This window comes from Xenia sp. Carnegie-2017, unplaced genomic scaffold, assembly GCF_021976095.1.
Source record: "Xenia sp. Carnegie-2017 unplaced genomic scaffold, XeniaSp_v1 HiC_scaffold_4, whole genome shotgun sequence".
In the NCBI taxonomy this organism is placed as follows: domain Eukaryota; kingdom Metazoa; phylum Cnidaria; class Anthozoa; order Malacalcyonacea; family Xeniidae; genus Xenia; species Xenia sp. Carnegie-2017.
In genome coordinates this window covers 4,180,476-4,192,107 of record NW_025813504.1, presented here as the reverse complement: position 1 = coordinate 4,192,107, position 11,632 = coordinate 4,180,476, and the positions used below count along the sequence as shown (strand labels likewise).

The window sequence follows — 11,632 nt, the reverse complement described above, 5'->3', positions numbered from 1 at the left end:
TGTTTAAAATAAGAAAAGCGACTGAGCGTTCAACATTCGATTGGAATACATGCACTCTGAATGTTATGTCAAGGCATGTTCTTCAAAACATGCTAATGATGGTTGCAAGGAAGTCAAAAATGTATTCCAATCCATTGGCATGATGACAGGGGGTGCAAATATGCCATGGTCACTAGCCAGCTGTTGATTTCAATATGGAAAATAATATAAGGCATCGAATTTTGAATTTGGTTTGAAAGACATACTTAAATTTATGCAACTCAAAATGTTACATTACTCAATATCTAAAGTCAAAAAAGGGGGTATTTAACCCTTTGAGCACGAGCGGCCGTTATTCCGGCCACAAAATATCATCGTCCAAAGTGCGAGCGGCCGGAAAAGCGGCCGCCGCACCTTTCTGTTACTAAGCAGCCAAAACACCAATCATTTCGTCGATATTTAAGCTAATACTGCAGTATAAATGTCCAGCAGGCCCTCCTCTCTACTTTGCATAAAACTTCATGTAAAGAAAGCACTATTTTGGTCATAATAAATTCATATGAAAATGGCGTTCAGTGGTGTTACACATCGCCTTGTTGTGGCAGAGGAAGTTTTAGAATCACTTCTCTATTCAGACAATGAAGGTTTTGAAGGTGATGATTATGGCGACAGTGACTTAGAGAGCGATTTTAGTCCATCAGAAATGGAAGTATCGACAGAAATTAGTGAAGATATTGAAACTGATTTTCCTTCTATTTTGGTCGGAAGAGGACGATCTCGCGGGCGTGAGAGACCAGGACGAGGACGAAGAAGAGGAGCGAGGGGAAAACAAAATTCAACGGCAAAAACATCAGACGATGCTTGGACGACAGACACGAGTGAGTATTCTCAGTGTGTCTTTTCTCCAAATGTACCCACTGGTCCAAAAATATTCCTGAGAGCATTACACTTGATAGTAGTCCAGTTGAATATTTTTCTTTGTTCTGGGATTTTACCATCTGGGAGTTGTTTCTAACAGAAACTAACCGACAAGCTCAGAGATTAGCTACTTACAAACCAAATGGCAGCATTGCAAAAACATTGGGCAAAAATATCTTGTCAATGGAGGAATTGAAAGCTTTCTTTGGTCTCAGAGTTGCCATGGAAATGCTTCTACACAAGGATCGGTATGAATTTTATTGGCGGTCAAAAGATTCAAACATTTGTGCAACTCCAGGATTCTCAAATGTTATGTCCCGAGACCGATTTCTTTCAATATGGTCATGCCTGCACTGTGTGAATGAGGAAGATGAGCAGCTTGATAAAACTGATAAAATTTACAAAGCTCGACCAGTTTTCAATCACTTGATGGCCAAGTTCAAGCATTATTACAATCCTGGATGCAAATTATCCCTTGATGAGGGAATGATTCCAACCAAAAACAAACTTTCTTTCAAACAATACATAAAAGATAAACCTATCAAGTGGGGGATAAAATCATTTCTGCTTTGCGACAGCGAAAATGGATATGTTGTAAATGCTGAAGTTTATACTGGAAAAAGGGAAGATGCAGAAGAAATTGATAAGCTTGGCATAACTGGAAATCTGGTTGTTCGACTAACTAAGGATTACTGTCATCAGAATTACGAACTGTACACAGATCGCTTTTACACATCAGTAGCATTGGCCCAGTATTTGCTTGACAAAGGTATTGGTTTATGTGGTACTGCTAACACTAATCGTAAAGAATTTCCAAAGCAGCTCATACGAAAAAAGAAAGAAATGGTAAGAGGTGAGTATCATCTTCTCTTCAATGGCACTGTTGCAGCTATTGTGTGGATGGATAAGAAGCCAATATATTTTGTAACATCCCTTTATATTACTTCACCTGATGAGCATGTTTTGCGCTATGATCCGAATCTGCATAGAAGGGTGCCTGTGCCTTCTCCAAAAGCTGTGAAATCTTATAATGAATACATGGGTGGGACAGACAGAAATGATCAAATGACCAAATTGCAGAAATGTAAACGTCATTATAAGTGGCCTAGATTAGTGATGAAGTTTTTCTTATGGGCTGCATATAATTCTTATGTGCTGATGGGAATTGTTAGATGTCACTCTTCTCTTGGCCATAGGTCGTATACATTTCATTTATTTGTTGAAACACTTTGTGAGCAGCTTGTGGGACCGTTCAGAACAAAATAGGGCATTTGGTCTACGCACTTCAATGGCTGCTAGTAATGGGAAACATTTCAAGTTGGATGTCCATCATGATGTTAAAAAACCCTCGCATGCTACTAGCAACCAGCGCTGTCGTGTATGTCGAGAAAAATACCTGAGAGCAAAGAAGTCAAACCCAAACCAAAGTGACAGTGTTCTACCAAAAAGGAAAAAAACTATGTTCTGGTGTAAATTTTGCCAGGAATTTTTATGTATAGGTAATCCGGAAGAAAACTGCTGGTATGACTGGCATAATAAAGTTCAATACTGGCGCTAAAATGTTAGTTCTATATATACAAATAGTCTAAGATAACTATATTTGAGGTAAATAGATGAAAAACATATTCAAACAACTCTAACTGTCGGCTTCAATTTTTTCATATTTTCCTTCTGGGAGCTCAGTGTGTGAAGTCAGTCATACGTTGGGAGCGCAGTGTTCAAAGGGTTAAGAGATTCCAAATTTGAAAATAATCATGTGGAGGATTCTTCCATGATTTCTTCAGAACTACTCGCACCTTTGGTGCTCCGCTCGAAGATGGCAGCAACGATGACAAAAGCAATTTAACACCGTGTTTGATGTCCTATAATGAGCATTTTCAACCGTTCTGAAACTTTCTAATAGTAGAAAGTATGAAATAGTAAATAAAAGTACTAATTCAGTTACAAACATTTAACAAAAACGTAGGAATTCGCAAACAAAAACGACGTAATATCAATCTCCAACGCTCTACTCGAAGACGTTAAAAGAACGTAAAAGGAAATAAGGTGCCATTTTAGCCAGATTGAACTAAGCATTGAAGCTAAAAAAGAAAATTAACTTCGTAGACGCAATCCTTAACCTCAACAGTTACACCTTCGATTATCTATGAAGAATTTACTCACTCGTGCTTGTATTTCCAAATTGCACTTAAAAACCCATACAACTATTATGCCTAAACTAATAACTGTATTAGCATTCTTAAGCTTTATATTTATTGGTTCTTTTATATCATTTTTTTATCGTAACCTGTATTTTAATTACTGAGAAGATTTTCTCGGTAATTATGTCAACTTTTATTAAAAAAGTCGTATGACTAATAATACTTTTTTGAATAAATGATTATACAAAAAATCAATTTGAAAAGAAAAACCACCTTATTTAAACCAAACATCCTATGAGAAACATAAGGAAATTTGAAGAATATCACCAACGACAATCTAACTGAATCTTGAAGAGTTAATAATTTTTAATTTTTTCCCGAGAAATAATTTTTACATTTTCTTCTTATTTCTCCACGGTAACCGCCTGTAGCTTTTCTAGTTCTGTTTCATTTAGCCAACTTGCAGCATTTTTCAGTAGATGAAAAGGACAAACCAAGCTTCGTAAGCTTCTACATGCAAGGACCTCATGAAGAGCTTCCATTTCTAAATCATCATTGTCGTCGATATCAAGCGAGTTGAGATTTGGCATTTGTGTCAATGAGCCAGGAAAAATTTTTTGAAGAACGTTATCATTAAGAGAGAGGACTGACAGATTCTTCAAAGTTGCTATATCAACATTAATCTCATTTATAAGGTTTAAATTAAGACGAAGTTTATCAAGACATTCCAAAGCAAGAATCCCTCTCGGTATGGACTTCAAGCCACAGTTCACAATGGATAGGCTTTTCAGTCCGATAAGCTTATCAGAATTTTCAAAATCATCCTCTTCAAGAGTGCATTTGATGATATTAAGTGTCAAGAGATTTTCACATATTAATTGATCGAAAATTCCAAGCGGAATTCCCGGAAGGCTAGTAAAAGATAATGCCTTTTGTTCATCCAATGTAGTTTGCAGACCTGCAACAGGAAATTTTTTACTCAATGCATGAGCCACAATCTTCTTTTTGTTCTCTTTAGAGAGGAAATGTACGAACCTTATAACGTACATTTTGTTGTAGGAATGCAAGAGATGCAAGAGAAATCCGAGGTCACCATCCACTGGAGAAATATCTGAAAGCTCACCAACAGTTATTGAAGACATTTGATCAGAACAGTCATATTCATATTTCTTCAGACGCAATTTGACTGTCCAAATAATTATTAAAAAATATATAAATCCACTAACTGCCAAGACTCCGAGATAAATATGAACGATACTAGACATACAGGAAGCTAGGACGTAGGGGCATAAGAAGTACTCGTGATGGATGGGAATATGCTGAGCTAATTTACACCTCATTGTGTCTTTCACGTCTTTCAAGTAATTAATATTAATGACGAGAAATATTAAAACTGAAAGTAATTGAAAAACAGGTTTCATGGTATAAAGATTTAAAATTTTTTTAGTGGGATGAGATGTTGATATGATATCTTTTAGTGTTTGTACTTTGTCATACAAACCCATAAACGCAATTGAGGGTGTATTGTCTGGAAGGAAATCAGCATTGTACGACTGATCGTGATCAGTCAAGTCGACAGGATTATCTATGGGGATGTTGACGTAGCCTTGGTTTTTACGGGAATTTGACTGGAGGAATGTAAAAGGAGCTGTAAAGTTTAGAAATGGTGAATTATAACACGCCATCACGAGATGAACAAATGTTTCTATTACCGACGAAGTTAAAGGAAGTTTTAACCAGAAATTGTCAAGAATCAAAAGCCATAATGCTTCAACAAATAACACGATCCATAAATTAGCCAAAGAGTTCGAAATTGCATTTTTGCTGCATTCTGAATTGACAAAATGTTTGTACGCAAAGTGGATCTTGTGATTTGTAACGACTTCCCTTCTTTCGATAAAGCTTGTTTTTTGAGACCGATAAAAGTTCGTACATACATCGGGAAATTTCAAATGTGCATTTGACATAAATACATCCAAACTTGATTTTGCCGCACTGGGACAATCAACAACTGGCACACACTCAACTATGGCAGATGTTATTTCCATTCCAGCAACGACGACGGATAATATTACCAAAAGTATTGCCAAATAATTTGTTATAACATCCCAGACAGGCTTCAAGATCTTATAGTTTTCTTTTCCACTATTACAGAAGTGTTTTACGGACATAATCGTGAGAAAATTGATAAGAATTAATGTGAAAACTTTGTATGTTTTATGAAAGCGTTGCGTTACGCAATGTATTTAAATGTTTTTGTTTTTATGCCCAGCAGGATTGATATCGTCAACAATGTTTTGATATTAAATGAAAGCCAATCTGCAAAGCTTTTGAAATCTCGTGAGTGGAAATAGTATTTTCTTGTTCGATGATTAGATCTTTCTTGGTTGAAGAAATGCAAAGTACTTTGAGCTACACGACTGCAATTAAATTGCATATCATCATATCAAAGAACGTGAAATAAAATATTAGATTTCGCTTAAAGCCGAATTTCCACTTGCGAATTTTTTCGCACGAAGCGATAATTTTAGAATTTAAGCGTGCGCAGACGTTCAACACGTCACATACATTGAGCTCTATAAAACCTGGAGGGGCAAAGAGGCCTGGACCCCGTGGTCAAAAACATGGCGGTAATGGCGGATTTTGGTGGTCAAAACTTCCACTTTAAAAATTTTTTTTCAATATTCACTCCCTCCTGATTTCTAATACTGTTTGTATGAACGAAAACAAGTGAGAAAAAATAACAATTACGATACCGACAGCATATCATGTGAAAATAATGCGTCAGCATTGCGTGAAAAACACAGTACAGACACACATCAAAATGAAGAAGATCGACGGTAGAGAAACGCATATTTTGGAAGTAGCATTTAAGTTATTTTATGACAGTTTAGCGTTTTAAAAGTGAAAATCAAACGGCATTCTTTACTAGACCTGTCAATCTCGTCAAACTTATACATTATTTCATGCTTTTATGTGTTTGACTGTTTGTAAACAGTTTGGTGCACCTATTTTTCTTGCTTCAAATGGATAAATCTGTGTAAAAATGCTCCTAAGGAAGCGAGAAAATGTTTGCTTCAGTCCTACGACATAAGTCAACTGAAAGTTTACCATGGATAAGTATCATAAGTGTATTGTCATTACCTGATAAATCTACTGAAAACTCATAAAGAAAGTATGTTGAACTAGAAGAGCTACAAAAAAGAAAAAAATTCAAAACACCATGACACTGTTGCTTGGTAATTTGTATTTTGTAAACAGCTTGGCAGAATCTTGGATCTATTACTGAACAGAACTACATTAATTTTCCATTGAAATTACAAACTTGGAAACTAAAGTGCATTGGTTTCTCTGACAAAAACACTGTCTATTGCTGCATGAAGGCAAAATAGTTATTTGACAGTGTAGGTGAAGAAATTTATCAAGTTCTATAGATATTATTGTGCATTACTTACAGTTTTTTGGAATTGTGTAATATATGTCATGAACAAGATATAATTTTTCAAAATGCTAACCCCTTCGAGCACTACTACTCTTCTGTTTTGCTTAAACAACTTACAGCTACCAATACTAATTATTTATATGTACAAACTAACATTTGGGAATTAAATGATAAACAACTTGTTAAAATCTTTGTATTTTACATCAAGCCTTTGAATTAGTTCTTTTATCTCTTGGTAAAAAATATTAATGAAAGACTTACAAATCAAGTTTCTCGAAAATAGTATTTTGTACAAAGAAACTAAATAATTGGAAAGGTCACATGTTGAAGACAGAATTTGCTTCTTTGACTAGGTTGCTTGACCATGAGCAAATTTAAATTTGTTTACAACTTGTTTAAAGAATTCTTGTTATTGATTTCTACTAATTCTTCATAAGACACAAAGAATTTCTTTGCCATCTATTTTTGCTTCTTCTACATTCAACTTCATTGTAACCAATGCATCTGATGTGAATTTGTGGATCACCTGGAATCATACCAAGTATGGATTTAATGAGATGAGACAATAATATATTTAATTTTTCATGCATATTAATGATATAATCATAAGCTACTGTTGAACAAAAATTTCAAGGTAGAAACAAATCTTAGCACATTGTTCAACACACTACTTTCATCTTGGTTTTGAAGTATTAACCTTTTTACTATAACAATAAATACTTCATTTACAGTAAAACTAAGTAGTACTTTAAAATTGTTTGCATAAGTCCAACTTTCCAATCTCATTATAATTGTCTACACCATACAGTCAGTCAAATTGAGCAGGCAAACAGTTTAATAGTTATTTTTATTATACAACATATACTATAGTTCTCATTAATTTTGCATGGCACTGCATTCAATTTCAACACAACTCTGTTGTAAACTTTCCCTTCATCTTTTAAAAAAAAACATGAACAAATTATGCCCTATTTTTGGGAGGTAAACTCAATTCAAATCAGGAGAGTTTAGCTTGATGCCTTGATCATGATACAAGATGGATGCAAAACTCGATAAAAATTGACAGCTTCGCCACGTCTGACGAGCGATTAAGTGAAGAACAAACAAGACTGGACCAAAATAACTTTAAATTAAAACTTAGTAGTAGAAACACTCTTCAAGTATCGTGTTAAAAACAAAATAGTAAAACTAATACTGTGCTACTTACCGGAGTCAAGAAATGTTCCCTTTTCTGTCGCTATTTCAGCATCCGCAAACCACAGAAGTTGGCAGTTTAATAAATAAAATTTAAAAAAGTGTTTATGTTAGGAAAATAAATAGTTTTGATATTTTCTATACTCGCATTCGTGGTGGTCAAATCAGGGTGGGCGACAAAGATTTTATTTCATGAGCCCGCGTCTCTCCGCTGACTTTGACCACCAAAATCCGCCCTGTTTTTGACCACGCGGCCGCGCGCTGATAATTTATAGCAATTTTGTTGACGTTTCCCCTCCAGGTCTTATAGAACTCAATGGTTGCATATATGCACAGCGATGAAATTTGCATAAGCTGTTCGCCACGACGGAAATTTGAGTTCGAATGATTTCTATTTTTTCGCTGAGAAAAAATTCGCTAGCCAATCAGATTTCAGTGTTTCTAATTTGTGATGTTTGTCAAGCACATTCAGTTTTCAAAATGGCGGACGTCGAGGAGTTAGTTGCTCTTAAAAGACTTTCCAAAATATCTAACAACTCTACTCTACAGAAAACCGACTATTTTGACTAAGGAATTTCTTACACGAAATACAAAACAAACGATACTAATGGAAACATATTCCTCGTCGTAAATACTAAGCTCTCTTACGAGCAGACGAAATTTTCCGTTTGAGTGACGGTTCAATTTATAAACGCGTCAAACGAAGTATGAAAAACCGTCTTTGTACTTTCTTGGGCATTCTGGCTATCGTTGCAGCACTTACAATCATAACATGCTATTTCAAAGCCAGAGGCGTAACTAGAACGTTAACTGGGAGGTGTATATTCATATATTCAGTTGTGCCCTACTGATTTCTTTTGAAATTCAAATTCACTTTCATAGACCCAATTTTACGAACTTTTTCGCTTCGAAAATTATCGCTTCGCTCGAAAAAATTCGCAAGTGGAAATCCGGCTTAATGAGAGGGGGAAAGTAGCGTCCACTACAGGCGGCAAGGTCACACAATTTATAATATACGTATTTTGTTTCAAAATACTTTAAATTATGATGTGTTTTCTAGATAATTTAAAATACATTATGAATGGAAAAAAATTTAAAACTTTTGAAATCCCTTTCTAGTATTTTCTTCTCTGACGATATCTCTCTCTTTGTGGAAGAAATGCAAAAGTACTTTGAGCTTTGCCTTCCAAGTTGCTCCATGTAATCGGCCTTTATACAGAGTTCGTAGGAACTAAAAGAAAAGAGATTTTCTTTTCACTTTGTTTTTGTTCTACCTCATGCTTATGTTAAGCTGCTGTGCTTATATGCATATGCTTAAACTTATGATTGTGTCGGTCGCTTCATTGCCTTCTTATGTATTTTCTTTTGTCTTTGTTTGTCTTTATGCTTATGTCGCTGGCGGTAACAAAACGAGATCATAGGTACACGGGATGAAAAATTGTCCAAATGAAATCCCTAGCCCTCTTTCCGAGATGAAATTATGGCATTAAAAACATGGCGACCAAAGGAGTGTAAGTGGAATTAAAGCCGAACTGAAGCAATTATAAGCTGGAATAATGGCATTAAATTCATTATATGAATATAAAGGAAGTATTCATAAAAAATTGACTATAAATGATATAAGCCTACACAACACAAAGAATTCCGGATGCACCATGTTTGTTTTTAAGTCGCAGTTGTTTGGGTAAATGTTGTTTGTCTATATTTGCTTCGGTTTCGGCAGGTGTGATTAAGACTAGACTGCAGTTTAGCAGACACCCGAATTACTTTTATGGGAAGCGCGGGCTCGTTTTGCTAAGGATTGTAATGTTTTGGGTCAGCATCCAAGGTGTCAGCTAAACTGTAGCAGTCCATAAATTTCTCATATGAAAGTCAGATAATATTTGTCTTTGTCAGTAGGAACTGTTGCTTACCGAGCTCATATGAATTTATTTTGTTTCTATATTATGTTAAGCTTCATTGCCATTCTGAACAATTACGCGTGATATGAAAAGCTCCAATAACCCAATACGATATATTGGTGGCTTGCAACCACCCCCCCTGGGAGTAACAGAACAATGGAATGCTCGCCATGTTTGATGAAATTTGCACTGTAATAAGGAAACTCCTTTTTTAAAATCGTCCAACATGGCGGCCATGATGCAGCTTGCAATCCAAGAATACGTAGTTCAATTGACATTGGTAAATTTTTACTATAATTTTACGTTCTTTGGAGTGTTCAAATAAAAAAACAGAAATTATGGGGAATGGGAGTATGTATGGAGGCAGTTGGAAAGGGTAAAAGATGAGAATGACCTCGGTATGTTGAGGTAGTAATTTCAGTGAATTGAGAATGTCTAAAGAATATAAACGCCGATATTAAGAATAGATTTATTGAAACTTAAAAACTCCACATTTTACGCCATTCTTGACTCACAATTCAGCCATGGTACATAGTGATATGAGCGCGCAACATTGTTTGGTAAATCTCAAGAGAATGGCTCCAAGTCAAGAATTTCCACCAATGAACTACATGATGATACAAACAACAAAGTACACAAACATTGTCCTTTACAACAGCATTTGGGAAACGGGAGAGAACTGAATTTTTTGTCTTCTAAGCCCGTTTCAAACGTTGCATTTTACATGCGCCGAATGCATTTAAAACAATAGAAAATGAGATAAAATCCCTCATTATCTTTAGTTTTAAATGCATTCGCCTCGTGTAAAATGCGACGTTTGAAACAGGTCTTAAACTATAAAACCTTCAGGAACGACGGGACGTCGATAATTGGGGGAGGGCAAATATGCATATACTCGCAGTCATTTCTCTTCAAAAAGACCAGCAACATTGTTGGCTGTGCCACAGTATAGAAACAAACAGTAATCCCACTCTATTAAATTTTTTTGTTCCACATGTCATTAGCATAGTGAATACCAGTAAATTGCTTTTCTCGACCAATAGGAGCACTAAGGTGACTATCCACAACGAGTAATCTAATTAAATTTACAGCACCAAAGTATGACTAATTTTTGTTTTCTATATAATGTGCTGTTCTATTTTGCACCAAACATTTGCAAAACACGTAGGAGTTAACTAAAATCGAAATGGCCTGTTTTGAAGACGGGAAATATTTAATTAAGAACGTTTTAACAAAGCGATATCTGTTCTCAGCCGGAGATAAAATTGAAGGCAACAGAGGAGTCGAAGGTGGCTGGTTGTCAAGTCCAAATTGTGTCGGTGCCGATGCAAACTACGACAACACAGCCTACTGGAAGTTTGTTCCTCAAGGTAATGGAAAGTATCTCTTTAAAAATATGCAGACCAAGCGCTATCTGTTTCAAAATGGAAACAAAATCAAGGGTGATCGAGGTGCAGAAGGCGATTGGACGAGTAACCCAGGATTTGGAGTTCCCCTTTGTGTCGGAGCTGACGCAAACTACTTCGATCGAGCTTACTGGAAACTTGAACCGCAAGGAGAGGACAGGTATTTCATTGTCAATGTGCAAACACAGCGTTATTTGCTCCAGGAGGGCTCAAAAATTGAAGGAAACCGAGGTGAAGTAATATTTGTTTTTCTATAACGATACAGAACGTGCTCAATCCTGTGATTTTCAATTGTGTTTGAATTTCTTTTCTAAGTTACTCAAATACCAGTTCTTTGAGCAATTCACCAGACAAAAGTCCAATTTAATACTTATTTACAACAGGTGATGAAGGCGGTTGGCTTAAAGCACCGAAATGTATTGGCACTGATGCAAATTACTATAACCGTGCTTTTTGGAAAATACTCAAACAGTAATCCGACTTTGAACATGAAAGACGAATATAGCAATTGGATGTTTTTGATTCATTTTTCTATCGTGTTGTATTATGTAATTCATCTTCATTTCTTCTTGTACGACGTAACTTTCTAGCTTTAACGACAAAATATTTTTTGTGTTATATTGTAAATAGCATAGCTTGATTTATTTGTTT

General features: G+C 35.6%; 2 protein-coding genes across 2 annotated transcripts; one reads left to right on the top strand and one right to left on the bottom strand.

Annotated features, from left to right (window-relative positions):
- Nucleotides 1-3,442: 3,442 nt before the first annotated feature.
- Nucleotides 3,443-5,086, bottom strand: LOC124455879 (volume-regulated anion channel subunit LRRC8A-like). Its single transcript, XM_047006491.1, has one exon. It carries the CDS (start codon nt 5,084-5,086, stop codon nt 3,443-3,445), a length of 1,644 nt encoding a protein of 547 aa, XP_046862447.1.
- Nucleotides 5,087-10,761: 5,675 nt separating this feature from the next.
- Nucleotides 10,762-11,463, top strand: LOC124455815. Its single transcript, XM_047006434.1, has 2 exons — nt 10,762-11,212; nt 11,365-11,463. The coding sequence occupies exons 1-2, from the start codon at nt 10,762-10,764 to the stop codon at nt 11,454-11,456; spliced, it is 543 nt and encodes a 180-aa protein (XP_046862390.1). The 3' UTR covers nt 11,457-11,463.
- Nucleotides 11,464-11,632: the final 169 nt, after the last annotated feature.

Coding starts and splice junctions, on each gene's coding strand:
- LOC124455879 (XM_047006491.1), bottom strand. CDS start 5,086: ATGGAAATAACATCTGCCATAGTTGAGTGTGTGCCAGTTGTTGATTGT.
- LOC124455815 (XM_047006434.1), top strand. CDS start 10,762: ATGGCCTGTTTTGAAGACGGGAAATATTTAATTAAGAACGTTTTAACA. Junction 11,213..11,364: donor AAAAATTGAAGGAAACCGAG/GTGAAGTAATAT, acceptor TATTTACAACAG/GTGATGAAGGCGGTTGGCTT.